The 13501-nt window shown below is 51.7% G+C and overlaps 7 protein-coding genes across 7 annotated transcripts; 2 read left to right on the top strand and 5 right to left on the bottom strand.

The window, feature by feature from the left end:
• Window positions 1-27: 27 nt before the first annotated feature.
• Window positions 28-1441, bottom strand: A1O3_08330 (uncharacterized protein; the record flags this gene model as incomplete). Its single annotated transcript, XM_007738428.1, has 2 exons — window positions 28-1195; window positions 1254-1441. The coding sequence occupies 2 exons, from the start codon at window positions 1439-1441 to the stop codon at window positions 28-30; spliced, it is 1356 nt and encodes a 451-aa protein (XP_007736618.1).
• A 1113-nt stretch (window positions 1442-2554) lies between these two features.
• Window positions 2555-2863, bottom strand: A1O3_08329 (uncharacterized protein; the record flags this gene model as incomplete). Its single annotated transcript, XM_007738427.1, has 3 exons — window positions 2555-2581; window positions 2633-2714; window positions 2766-2863. 3 exons carry the CDS (start codon window positions 2861-2863, stop codon window positions 2555-2557), a joined length of 207 nt encoding a protein of 68 aa, XP_007736617.1.
• Window positions 2864-3436: 573 nt separating this feature from the next.
• On the bottom strand, window positions 3437-6407 carry A1O3_08328 (uncharacterized protein; the record flags this gene model as incomplete). The annotated part of the gene is made up of 2 exons (XM_007738426.1): window positions 3437-6069; window positions 6125-6407. The coding sequence occupies 2 exons, from the start codon at window positions 6405-6407 to the stop codon at window positions 3437-3439; spliced, it is 2916 nt and encodes a 971-aa protein (XP_007736616.1).
• A 663-nt stretch (window positions 6408-7070) lies between these two features.
• A1O3_08327 (phosphate system cyclin PHO80) lies at window positions 7071-8159 on the top strand (the record flags this gene model as incomplete). Its single annotated transcript, XM_007738425.1, has 1 exon — window positions 7071-8159. One exon carries the CDS (start codon window positions 7071-7073, stop codon window positions 8157-8159), a length of 1089 nt encoding a protein of 362 aa, XP_007736615.1.
• A 494-nt stretch (window positions 8160-8653) lies between these two features.
• On the bottom strand, window positions 8654-9817 carry A1O3_08326 (uncharacterized protein; the record flags this gene model as incomplete). Its single annotated transcript, XM_007738424.1, has 1 exon — window positions 8654-9817. The coding sequence occupies one exon, from the start codon at window positions 9815-9817 to the stop codon at window positions 8654-8656; it is 1164 nt and encodes a 387-aa protein (XP_007736614.1).
• A 337-nt stretch (window positions 9818-10154) lies between these two features.
• On the bottom strand, window positions 10155-11417 carry A1O3_08325 (uncharacterized protein; the record flags this gene model as incomplete). The annotated part of the gene is made up of 1 exon (XM_007738423.1): window positions 10155-11417. One exon carries the CDS (start codon window positions 11415-11417, stop codon window positions 10155-10157), a length of 1263 nt encoding a protein of 420 aa, XP_007736613.1.
• Window positions 11418-11929: 512 nt separating this feature from the next.
• Window positions 11930-12711, top strand: A1O3_08324 (Ras-like protein Rab-11B; the record flags this gene model as incomplete). The annotated part of the gene is made up of 3 exons (XM_007738422.1): window positions 11930-11950; window positions 12000-12402; window positions 12455-12711. 3 exons carry the CDS (start codon window positions 11930-11932, stop codon window positions 12709-12711), a joined length of 681 nt encoding a protein of 226 aa, XP_007736612.1.
• Window positions 12712-13501: the final 790 nt, after the last annotated feature.

The following is a 13501-nucleotide window of genomic DNA, read 5'->3' as shown; positions in this document are numbered from 1 at the left end:
AGGCTTTACCCAACCCGACACACACATCTAGCTCTTGTCAGCTTTGGAGCCGCCTCGAGCTCTTGGTGCTCCTCCTCGTCCACCACGGTGCCCATCTCCACGACCGCCACGACCACGTCCTCTGAAGTCCCCACGACTGCCTCGTCCGCCTCGTCCACGACCACGTTCGCGACGCACTTGTTCGAATCCATCGTTTTCGGCAGCAGTCTTTTCTTCGGCGGCAGCACCAGCTTCCTCCGCCCAGCTATTTTTATCGTGCACGGCAGCGGGCGTGGCGGTGACGCCGTGATCAGTCTCGGCAGGGTCTCGGGAAACTTGTACCCATTCCTCGTTGTTTGCGCTTGTATCAGTTACCACGGATGCCTGAGGGTCCCATGTGGCCTCGGCAGTTGCATTCGCAGCATCTGCACCAGTGGATGCTTGTACGGGGATCGAGAGAGCTTCATTGGGAGCGGTGGCGGTAACAGGAGTCTGTATGGCAACGGTATCGTCGAGCTCAGTCAGGCCTGCACTCGCCACGGTCGGATCAGTTTGCACGTCAGAAGCGGTTGGTGTAAAGTCGGCTGCCTTTGACTCCTCCACCTCCACCTCCTGCTCCGTGGCGGGAGCCTCTTCTTGTGCCCCCTGCAGCGCGGACAGTTTGACTTGTGCATAGGTAACCTCCAAAGTTTCGCCGTTCACATCTGGTACTTTATCGTCCGTGCCATAGACTAAATTCTTCAGAGAGGTAAGAGACGCGTCGTTGCCCTGGTAGACCAGTAATAGAGCGCCCTCAAAGGCACGGCCTTCCTCAGAATCAGCCTCTTCGGACTGGCGTTTTGAAGCCGCGGCGTGCAAAAAGTAGCTAACGACTCGCAACCCATCCTCCACGGCTTTTGATTTGATATCCTCTGCATCACGAGTTGCTTTTTCTTTGATATTCTCAATCTCCGTCTCATGTGCCTCGATTAGGCTTGACTTTTCCTTGGAAAACCGCTCCTCTAGCTCTTGGGCAAAGGCGCGGAAAGAAGTGAGCTGTTCTTCAAGCAGGGAGAGCTGGGCTTGAAGAGCCGGTTTCTTGAGGAGTTGGGCTTTCTGATCTGCGTTGAGTTTCTTCGCGGCAACTAAGTCATCGATCGAGACATTAGGGTTTTCGCTCACGACTGCATCAGCCTTCGAGGAGGCAGCAAGTTTCTTGTGGAGGTTGCGAATGTTCCTGGTACAATGTCAGTTCTGCCTCGCTATGGACCATTACTAGTCAGAAACAGATTCACCTCGCCAAATCCTTGATGTATTGACTCTGGCCGTGAGAATCGACACCGTTAGTTGGAGTCGACATGTCTGGTGCAAGCGTTTCGACGGAGGGAGTGACTGAACCGCTGTCTGGGGGAGCATTTCCATTCTTGACCTTACGCTTCTTTGCCGATTTCGAGTCGTTGGAGACAGAGCCAGCCGTAGACATATTTGATTGACGCAGGTGATAGTGGAGGACGATCCGGGGTAGATCAGGGACAGAGTTTAGTTGGTCGGTCAAACGGGATCAGATGAGCCTTGCGCTATAGGCCCTAGGGGAGTGAGAGAGGGGACACGAGTTGGAAAGAAGCCAAGCCTAACAATAGAGAGACTTGAGTGTAGGAGAAATGGTCTCGAACTTAGAAAATGTTTGCTCGTGAGAGGCTTCGAGTAAAGAAATAAGTTATAGCTGGACAGCCGCCTTGAAGTGCAGCTTTAGCCAAACTCGCCAAGCCTCGAAGTTGACATGCCTACTACACAAGTGCACCGTCATGAGTGCTCCAACTCCAATCGACTTAATGCACAATTGAATTGGTCAGATCAACTCCATAGTAGCCTTCTATCAGTGGGCATCAGGGACTCCTCCATACAAAGACCACATTCATTCATTAGGCAGATTTCCTTGCCAGAGTGCTGGTACCGAGCACCTTTGGTTTGCTTCAACGGAACTTGTTCAGTAGGCCGCAGCATTCATGGAACTGACATCCATCTTTGTAGGACATCCGCAGTTATTGTATATCCTTACCCAGCAGTCGGTCAATCAAGGAAACATTTGTAGATGTTGAACTGTCAGCTCTGGAGGGACAAACTGTCTTCGAGATAGAGGAAGGGTACCCCCCCCCCTCCCCCTCCCCCTCCCCCCTCCAAAGGGCCAGTCGTGATTTTAGAGCCACCCTTTCTTGCTCTGGCACGACATTATGCTCCCTCACTGGTCCTGCTCACCAGAAGGGCACCCTTGATCACCATCCACCAATCCTCGATGTGACTGTTACCGCATAGACGGCCCGGGCCACGCAACCCCCCTGAGCATGGACCAAATCGAATGTCGATTCATCTTTTGTATGTGATACGAGATGCCTTCTCCTTTCCAGTGTCCTTGTGTAGTCGTACCCATATCAGACAAGATATCCTAAGGAATGCCCTTCCGCCCCAATCATATGAAGCTGTTCTAGGGTGTTCCGCGAGGTGCGTGAATGAGGGTGATTCAACACGACATGAATGGGGGACGCTGTAGAATAAATATCACTATCCGGGTGACCCTTGCGCAGAGTTTCGGTATCGATCAGCCTTTGAATCGTCGAAGACTATTCTGTTGGTCGTCAGCATGGGAACATCGGCTCATAGAGTCAGTAGCGCGTACCAATGTGACCTTTCTGATGTCTCTGGCCGCTACGACTTTCTCTCCGTCGGTTCTTGCCCTGCGACTTGCGTTTTGCACGAGCCTAGAACATGCCATGTTAGCAGTGTCAACAGAATGAGCTCTTGTGCCGTACTCTTCGATGAACAGAACATAGTCGAGGAACACCAGAGGGTCAACAGCTTTGCCCACGTTCTTCCTGGAATGAGCCTTCAGAATCTTGCGCAGTACCATCCTCGGCAAGCGAGTCTTTTTTGTACCCATGAAGAAATAAGCCAACCGCAGCTGAATTCAGATGGTGCACATAGATCTAGTGTTATAAGTGCTACGTAAACATTGATGGCAAGGTCCATTTGCACTACTATTACTAGGTAGTAGTACCTACTGACTCGCGACAGCCAAGACAATGTAAACAATCGAGCTCGGCGCTCGGGTAACTTCCAGCCGAGAAATAACGTCACCGCCAGTGCCCGAGCACCGAGCTTCAGGTATCTGTACATTATAAGACGTTATTAGGTGAGGCAATTGTTACAAGGTAACCAACTCTACAGGGCCATACGTGACACGGAGTACTTTGCTGCGTCATATGAGTGCCGAAGCGAAAGAACATATTCTATGCAGCATGTTTACTGCCTGCTCACGCTCTAAGATGCTCAAATGATGAATTAACAATATGCTCTAAATCAACTCGATAACCGCCTGCTTGGACATCCCGCCTCGCAGGTCATAGAGCAGGGAAATGGTGAACACTGGACCAGAGTGTCATTAGGATCTTGTATTGATGTCTTCAAAGGCTGTATTCATGAATCACTGCGCTATCAATTTTGACAGCAGATGAATGGCCGATTTCGCTCTCTCCCGGACGTTCAAGTCGGGATCGCCTTCCAGCTTCCGAAGTTGCGTTACAAATCCGATTTTCTGGAGTTCAACAGCCCGATGTTTGCAGGCTAGTCGGTCACTAGCATCATCTTCGTAGGTTAGATTTATGGCGATCCAGCAGCATTGTGCCCGGATCTCCCGGTCGGAATGACTGCAGAAAGTCAACACCTGCTTCATCAGGGCATGGTGTGACGCGATCGCGTTCCTCCACCTCGAGTCGCATGCTCCGACATGTACGAGGATGTACAGCACCTTGACGACAATCGCGCTTGGTGCAGGTGTCGTGTAGTTCTCTTTGCGAGTTGGACCAGCTATGGTGCGTGGCCTCAGTCTGTCAAGCATGATTCTGAAGAAGTCGTCCTGGCCCACCTCATCCAAGATATATTTCACAAGATCAGATGCATTGTCGCCACAAAAAAGATTGCGAAGCAGGTCTAGCAGCTGAGCTTGTATTTCCGTATCATCCTCGGTCGTGTGTCTCGTGTCAAATCCGGTGCTGCCGTCAAAGCTTGCGTCATTGCCCAGTGTTTGGGCAATATCCAGTCCGTCGTCCGAATCATCACTCATGACCACGTCATGCGTATTGTTGCGTCCAGACGATGGTCGAGGGTCACTTGTTAGAGGTGGATACTCCCTTTCCACCAGGCCAATCACTTCGCCCTTCGGAATGTCGTTGGGGTCCGTCTTGATCAATAGTTTTATCCAGCTTGGGCCCAACTCGTCTACCACATCCTGTTTCAGCTTCTTGCTGGCATTCAAGACAAGTTGCTTAAGAGCCCAGAGCGACTCCAACCGTAACCTTGCGTTTGCGGAATGGGCCTGCTCGCACAACTTTTTGACGACAGCCGAGTCTCCCACACTTTCCTTAACTGGGCTGAAGTCAATGGCCAGGTTTGCGAGTACTTTCGTCGCAGCGATCCTCAGTTCTGGATTTGTCGAGCTCATAAGATTGATGATGGGTTTCGCAACGTCCGCCTCGATCAGCTTCGTTCTCAACGCTTTCACTGACCTCGTAAGCACCCTCACCACTCCGCAAGCAGCAAGTACAACCGGGACAGGATTTCCCGTCGCTTCTACCCGCCGACCCAAGCTGTACTGGACCTGGTACGGCTCAAGAGCTAGCATGACGTGCGTCAGTACTCCTTGGTCGCATATTTCCTTACGGTAGTCATCCTCAAACGGAGCAATTGCAGCCAGCGCTCGCAGACACCCCTCCCGGTAGTCCATTTCCCGCCGCACCGTCCACGTTGGGCCCCCAGTGCCTAGTCGAGTACCAGGTAGTGTTTGTTCGGTTTCCATTTCAGTGATCTTGTAAGGCTGCCAAGGCGATGGCTTTCGCCTAGCTGGACCATCAAATGTCAGTTTGAGCCCGGCTGACAAGGCAGCTATAGCGTTACTGTCGACGGCAACTTTTTGCATCCCGGGGTCATCCATGACAAGAGCAGCTAGAACGGCTGGAACAGCTCTCGTGTAATGAAGCCCACCGCATAAATGCGATCCGCGAAACCCATCACTTTGGTCCGTCTGGACCGCATCCGATACCAGCATCCGAGTCAAAAGCGGAACCAATAAAGCAGCAAATGAGGCTCGTCGGCCCCTTGTGACGAGACCCAAGCCACAGAGGTCTACCAGCAGCTTAGCAGCGAGGAGGCGGCGCTTTGCTTTGGACTCACGGACGGTGGAAAGGAGCCAGGGTATAACGGAGCTCTCTTGGGTCTCATCAGTGGAAACATGATTTAAAGCCAGTCGAGGTGGGACGGCCGTTGTTGGCAAAAACGACGCTCGTCTTTTCGGTAAAGCGGCAATAGAGCCCAAGGGAGGAAACCCAGACTGCATAGCCGATTTTGCACCATCGGATATTGGCATGGAAGGGAGGAGGTAGTCAAATGGCCCATGTGGACAAAGGCGCGGGACTGCCGCCCCAGAAAAATAACTTACTCCCCACGGCGCCTGTCGAATATCCGTTGGAGAGAAACCATCCTTCAGGTCTGGAAGTACAGCCTTAACAGTCGGATCAGAAAGAAACAGGTTTGCCCTCTTCCTGGAATGTTCGATCAGGATGGAAAGAGATTCAAGCACAGGCGATAGGTGGGCAAAGGATGGAGCCGGCCTAGGCATGCGGGCACGCGTACCATCATCGTCAAGGAGTGATTCCGGACTGGGCGGAACGAGTCCTTCTGCAACGACGAATGATGCCAAGCGAGCCGAAAGCAGCGACAACACTCCACTCTCGACAAGCGAACGTTTCTGCCATTCCAGTGTGGCCGTTTTGCACAGCAGGGCTAGGACGGCATCGCAGGCTTGCTGAGATACTCCTGTATCGCCAGCCCCAGCGATAATGTTGGCAAAGCATGAGATGTATCTTTTAGAATAGAGCAAGTCTGCAAGTTCCCGATGTGGTAACCATTGTTCAGAGTCCGCGGGAGGGAGATTTTCCGCAACGGCATTGAGGCATCTCAACACTGCGAGGGATGTTCTGGAGGACACGGGTATGAGGAGGCAGGATATCAATCCGCGCAGGACGTCTGTCTCTAATAGGGGTTGTACCAAAGAAGGCCCTTCTGCCCAATTGATCAGTATCCTTTGACATGCGGTGCGGGTGGTCAAATCACCCACCATGGGCGATCACACAAAAGATTTGGGCAATTTGCGCGAAAGTGTCCTCATCCTCAGGTTTCGGAGCCGTGGCGCCAGTGGTCTGCAGCTCTGCAAGAACGTTGAACAGAATCTCTGTGAGAGCAGGTACAGTTCCGTTTCGAATGTATTCAATCTTTCGTAAAGAATGCCCCGTCAACTCATTTTTTATTCTCTTCAGTGCTAAAGATGGCCTGTCGCCAGCAACGCTCAGTTCATGTAGAGGATACAGCACAGGCGTGCCAGGCGCGAGAGCAGATGCCATAAGGTGTATGGGTGCGCATCTAAATCACACTGTTTCTTGTCGGTAGGTCTGATGGGTGACGTGCGCTTGGGGACAGGACGGTCCAGCCGTGATATTGGATGGTTGGACTACGGCGGACAGGCCTGCCAGTCTCTCTCTCGGCTGTATTCTTGAATCGGGCTTGAGACTGTTTCGACGGGACGAGTGATAGTAAGGAGATTGGACTGAAATACCATGAAGCAGACCTTGGGGTGCGGACGGGTTGAATTGCACGGCGCTACGGAGGGGTGAAGTTGGAGGACGAATGCAAAGACACAGCCGCGCCTCGTGCTCAAAGCATATTCTACAGTGATTCGTGAAGTAGCATGGCACTCCACCCTTGGCCGCGCCACCAATAATATTCCCTGCGGGAAATCTTCCCAGAGAACTGCCTTTTACTCACACTGCCGCAATATGTGATCTTAGGCAATTCAGGTTCCTCTCTTTTTGACGTTCCTGCATTCTACCTTGTGGCGATTTTCTTGTCTTGAGAGGCTTCCCAATTACACCTTGGCCGGTGGCGGCGTCGACAAGTCCTATGGGCCCAATCGCAACCTTCTTCTTCACCCGAGGTGATGCTAACCCCTTCCCAGAAATCCAGAACTTCGCAGCGAGAACGGTGTCAGATGTTGAGCTTCCTTGAATATGCTAGCAACATCCCCGTCCCCTAATCTTGAGTCCGGCGGCACCAGATTCTCACGGCCTCAGTATGATCAATCTACAAAGCCTCCCAATCCAACCCGACCGGCCGCGAAGCAGACCGAACAAAGTCGCAAATATCACGTCTCCCCTGAGCTCTTGTACAAGACGAACAGAAACGCCAGCACACGGTCGCTAGATCGCTACAGCTCACACACGGGCCCGCGAAAGATGGTCGATAAGGGCACACAATGGTCCCCACCAGACCCGAAAGTTTCTACACCACCTGGGACAAAAACGCCGACGTCGACAATCGGCGGCCTCCAGTTGTCCGAGAAGGAGGAGTCAATCAGAGTTGCTGCTCTCGCTTTCCAGGCGCCCCATGAAGGTGGCGAGACACGCTTGGTGAATATTGCCAATGATCTGAAATCAGAGAATGCAGGGCAGGCGCAAGGAAAGAGGCCGGCCGATGATCCGGCAACAGGGACATCGCCAGACCTCTCTGACCCGGTATTGCAGGACCAACAGTCGGTACTCCCATCACCCGTGAAGAAGGCACGCCCAGATACCCCTCCGTTACGTCTGATGCCGCGTCAATATGAGAATTGCAACACCCGAGATTTGGTTATCTTGATCTCTTCCATGCTCATGGAACTGATTCGGTACAACGACGCGATCCCTTTACGAGAAGGACAGTTGACCAGATTCCACTCACGAGCTCCACCCGGCATTTCGGTACTCGACTATCTTCAACGACTGACAACTCACGCCACACTATCCCCACCGATACTTTTAAGTGTGGTCTTCTACATTGATCGCCTCTGCGCTCTCTATCCAGCCTTTACAATTAGTAGTCTCACGGTCCACCGTTTTCTAATCACCAGCGCCACTGTTGCGAGCAAGGGGTTGAGTGATTCATTTTGGACCAACAAAACGTACGCCAGGGTTGGCGGCGTTAGCATGAAGGAGCTTGCCCTTCTTGAACTTGAATTTCTGACGAGAATGGAGTGGCGAATAGTGCCAAAGCCGGAGGTATTGTGTGACTACTACAAGTCCCTTGTCCAGCGGAATTCCCAATACCAACTGGAGGGCTAAAAAGCGGACCGCACCTATGTCCCAGCATCGATATGGGATATCGAGGTTTGCTTCAGGTCCAGCACTCCGTATCACGCGGTTTAAGCATGTCCGAATATTCCGTAACGACTCTGAGAACTTATAGCCCATATGAGCGGCAGAGATGATACAGTGCCCTCGGCGAACATGGACAGGGTTGGATCCTACCCGCAATTAGCTTTCGCGGATTTCAATTGGACGCGGAGTTGGTCGGTCCAAGGTGGCGTGATTTGCAGCTTTGTTTTGATATCAAATTGACAATGAGGTCTTCCATGGATGCTATCTCCTCGTGGCAACTTGGAAGAAGTAACGGGATATCGTGCAAGGCACAAAATAAGTATACAATATTTTAAGATACGATGCAATGAGGAGACAATGACACCCTTTGTTAACCATTCTCATTAACACAGACCAAAGCAAGCAGTCGTCTCATTGTGCAAGCTCGGCAGGCCAGAATGAATGTTTTCAGTCTGAAGCTAGTATCTTATCTCGCGCTTGAATTGGATAGGATCCCAAAACTTGATATGCCACGAGTGGTTCTGCGTTTTGTTGGTACGTATATCGTCCAGAACCAGAAATTTCCGGTATTGTCCTGCCTTTGTCGCCGCCCAGGCACAGAAATATTCCAGCAAAATGATATCGCGGGCCTTTACCATGTCCTCGGTCAAATCGGAATCCTCAATGTCGGCCCAGCTCGAGTATCCGGGTAGGTTGGGTAGTGGAAGGATGAAGCCTTGTTGCTCGTAGCGAGGAACTTGAGTGACGAATTGCTCGGGGTCGCCATCTCTTCGCCTGACGTTCCAGTTGTACAACTGCATCTGTAGTCTGTGGATCACATCGATCATTCCAAGGTAACTATGTTCAGTTATTGCAAAGCCTAGGCGAAGGCAGGGGAAGACAAACCTCTCTTCATTCTTACTGTCACATCCCTGTATCCGCTTTAGTATCCATTCCACGGCATTCGGCATAAGACACATTCTCCAACTCTCAACTTTCCCGGTTGATGATTTCTCGAACCATCGCATCATATGCAGTGCCTCCTCGGGATATCTTAGAATTGATCTCTCTGTGATGAAAATGGCCGTGCCCCTCGGGAAGAGTCTAGAAATCGCACAGCGGTATGCCCCGGGATGACGGCGCTCAAAGGACATATTGTAACAAGCGATCCCTGCGGCCGAGGCTAAACATCGAGAGAAATATTTCAAGTCGCAGTATAAGGGACGCTCGTCATGGAAGAAGATAGAGCCAGACTTTGTGTCAATTTCCTCACACCACTCGGCCCAACCAGCCTTCTCTGCGTCGGTATACACATGTCGTACGCTAACGTGGTCACCAAGCCATCTTTTCACGGCGTTTGCCTGCACTGGGTGGGAGGCGGCAAACGCAATATATAAGGCCGGCTTTCGTTTGGACCCGTCTTTGGCATGGAGTAAGTCTTTGACATCGATTGAGAAGGAGATCACTGGCGGCGGCGAGGAAGAAGATAGAGCCGGCTTGACAAGATTCTGATGTGATATAGAGACTTGTGCGTTCTGTGACTTCGGTGTCGAATTTGGATTGGTCGCACCATTGTGCACATAGGGTGGAAGGGCATCGATGGAGCCCTGGGCATCTACACCCTTACGCCGCGAAGAAGCCATGTTGGATATGGTACCTAGACGTTGTGCTGCAAGAGATTCCTCCGGTGGAGCATGGCCAAGCCAAAAACCGTGTGAGACATTTCGAAATAGTAAATGAAGACGAGGCTGGAATACTGTCACACCTTTTTGGCCCAGATGCCGCCAACCAGCAGCCCGACAGGAGTACAATATCCCTATCAAGTTTTCGCCTTGAGCAGGGTACTCCCATACAGCAGCGACATTGTTGACCTCCAGGTGTTCTGCTAGACTATCCGTAGCTTGTACCGTGTCCTCATAAGATTCGATGGTGCTGAGGGCAGGTGCGCTTTTATCCAGCTGTATCCGTTAGCAGTTGAATTTAATCCCAAAGGTCTGGCCTTACGTTTCGAGCAAGTGCAGAAAAGGCCTCGACACTGAGGACATTGCGTTCCAGAAAATGAACATTCAGAGTCTGTTCGAATGGTTGTTTCAGCGCCAACATCTTGACTCTGAGCCAGGGTGGCAGATGGAGAATCTTGACGTCCCCCACCGCGTGATCACCAAACAACAGATGTACTACTACATCTCCATGACGCCAGGTCCGCCCGTTTCGAGCCGCAATCGTCCGCGTTGAAAGTGACGTATCATGAGACGTATCATGAGCTCGTGTACCGAGTTCAGACACGGGAGGAGTTGTTCGGGAAGACGCATCTTTGTCATGGTGTCGGGCAAGTAAGCAAACTGGGCTTTCGCCCCGCGAACCGTCCTGGGTAGACAGCAGGGCTCCTTTATCTGCGGCTTTCGCGCCGTTACGCTCATCTGGCACAAACAGCCATTGGTCATTATCTTGGTCTTTTGGAGAAACGTTTCCTTGAGTCTGAGGACATATCTGAGACCCGCGACGCATCCAATCATCTGGAGCCCTCCTTTCGATTCTTGACATATCTGGGGCCGGTTCTTGACGTGCAAGTTTGACATAGTTGTTCTGGTGCCTCAAATTTTTGAACTGGTCGCCAGCTCGATACTGCGTCCTTCGAGCTGTGGTGTTCGTGCTTGCCCTCCCCGGGGTCTGGGCTACGATCGTATCACCTTGTCCCAGCGAACTCTTGTTGATGCTGGCTGATTCAGGTCTGGGACGTTTGGTTGTCGACGTCATCGGGAAAGTCTCACTTGGCCTTCGACGCTTCACAAGGGCGTAATCTGGCTGTGAGAGGGGCTCCGAACGTCGCCTCACTCCATGAGATGTGAGAGTCTCTTCCGACTCAGCTTGAACGTTGCCGTTCCTACTGGAGAAAGGACTTCTCTGCCCAACACTGACTAGAATGGGCCTTTCCTCCATTTCCTCCTGGTGAAGGCTATTATCCTCCTGGGCCTTAACATACGCATCCATACGATCCTGGAGCGCCGCCACATCTTCCTCGTCGAGCGTGTCTCCTTGTGCTAATTGTTGTCGCCATTCAGTCAGCGTCTGAGGATTTAAGAAGCTCTCATAGGGTTCCCAGGTACATCGTTCGTCCGAGTACCCTACCCACTTGACAAGGTATAATGTTTTCCCATCGGTATTGTACTGGGCAAGAATTCTCTCGACCTCATACTCAACTTCATCGTCCTCAGACTTAGACCCTTCCATGCTGTTCACCATTGTGGGGCGGATGCAATAGGTCGGTCGGGCTCCAAGTCGTCACGAAGTCGAGGGCTAGATCCTTGGGCTCCTTATGCGAATAATGGTTGCTAGTCTCGAGCTGTCAGCGCAAGACTCTTGACGCCAAACATCTTATGTCGCAAGTCGGTTCTCGGCCCAGACTGCTGATTAGGTTCGTAGCGCTTTACAATGTTGCGGACGGAGGCGGGTAGCATCGCTCACCTAGGCATGAGACGCCCAATTCAGTCGTCGGTCAGTGATACCGGCCATGCATCTGAAATAGATGGTGGGGTAATGTTGAGGTGCTGTAACTCACTGGCCAATAGGAGTTGATCAACTTGGGAACGCCAAGCATCGTCAGTCACGGCTCCTCTGTACTAATTACCTGCGATGTTGGTGCTCTTCTGTCCACAACTCGAACGCTTCTTCACAACCCACTGATGAGGTCTTGACCTGCCCTCGCCGATCTTTTGAGCGATCATCTTCTCTCAGCCGTACCGTCGCTTCTCATTATGGCGAACGATGAATATGATGTGCGTTTCTGCCTGCGCGCTCAACAGATTCGCCGCTAACCACAAGCAGTTTCTGTTCAAGGTCGTTCTCATTGGCGACTCTGGCGTCGGCAAATCGAACCTCCTGAGCCGATTCACTCGCAACGAGTTCAACCTCGATTCTAAATCCACCATCGGCGTCGAATTCGCGACGAGATCCATCCAGGTTGACACGAAGACAATCAAGGCACAGATATGGGACACAGCTGGACAAGAAAGATACCGTGCTATCACATCTGCCTACTATCGTGGTGCTGTCGGTGCTCTTTTGGTCTACGACATCAGCAAACGTCAGACATATGACAACGTCACGAGATGGTTGAAAGAGCTTCGGGACCATGCGGATGCCAATATAGTCATCATGCTTGTCGGGAACAAGAGTGACTTGCGGCATCTGCGCGCAGTTCCTACTGAAGAGGCCAAACAGTTTGCGAGTGCGTACCCAAGACCCACGTTTCCGCTGAGCAGGAGCTTACATCTACACAGGCGAGAACAACCTGTCATTTATCGAGACGTCGGCTCTCGATGCCAGCAACGTCGAACTGGCGTTCCAGAACATATTGACAGGGAAGTTCATCGGTCATGTCCTTGTTTCAATACTGACATACGCTGCAGAGATCTATCGGATTGTCTCCAGCAAGGCACTCGACAGTGGAGACGCGGCACAGGCGCCAACAGGTGGTGTGAAAATCGACATGACCCCATCCGGGACACCAGATGCCAAAGGGAACAAATGTTGCTGATCTCCGGACAAGCTGCGCATGGGTTGGGGCGCAAGGCGTTATCAGATGTTCCTTAGGGGATCATGAATTGATGTGATCATGGGTTGTACGGTTTGGTTGAGGCTGGAAGAATTCATTAGTATTTTATATAGTTTCTCGTCAAGAAATGCCATCCAGAAACTTACCACACGCACTTTGTCAACTTCTTATAAGCATTGGCCTCTGAATCATTATCAATAAACAGCTGTCACGGTTTTGATAGGCAACCACGTGACTAGGTAGCGTGTGGTTGTACCTGGCACGTAACTGACATCGCCGCTCGGTAGGCATATCCCACACCTCGCGGCCTCTCTGTTGAGATAGTATGAAATGACAGCCTGCCTAATTAGGCTTAGTAATGCTTGGCAAATGCTTGGCAAGGGGTGGTGGTATCTACATGTATGGTGACACCTTGTGTAATTAGAACCTGACAAGTTAAGCAACACTCATAATATTCACAACACAATCGCGTTTCACACTTTAGCCGGATGGGACCTTGATTAAGAGAACATACCATCCACTGCTGCTCTGTCCGCCTGCTGCCAAACGCTTGTCTTGCAAGAGACGCCTAACTCTAAACACTGCCTATACTGTCACCACTGCTATCATCGCCCCCGATACCTCGGCCTACAAGCGCCAAAACAAACATCTTCGTTGCCATGGCTGACTCGAAAGGCAAGGGGAAAGAGGTGGTCCCTCGCGCCCCCTCGCCTGTGTTGAGCCGTCCGCTTCCATCCTCTGAGCTGCCGCCGCCATCTGACATCACCTCTGA

This window comes from Capronia epimyces (genome assembly GCF_000585565.1).
Source record: "Capronia epimyces CBS 606.96 chromosome Unknown aczIQ-supercont1.7, whole genome shotgun sequence".
NCBI lineage: Eukaryota > Fungi > Ascomycota > Eurotiomycetes > Chaetothyriales > Herpotrichiellaceae > Capronia > Capronia epimyces.
The sequence above is the reverse complement of the archived record's forward strand: the minus strand, read 5'-3'. Positions and strand labels throughout refer to the sequence as shown.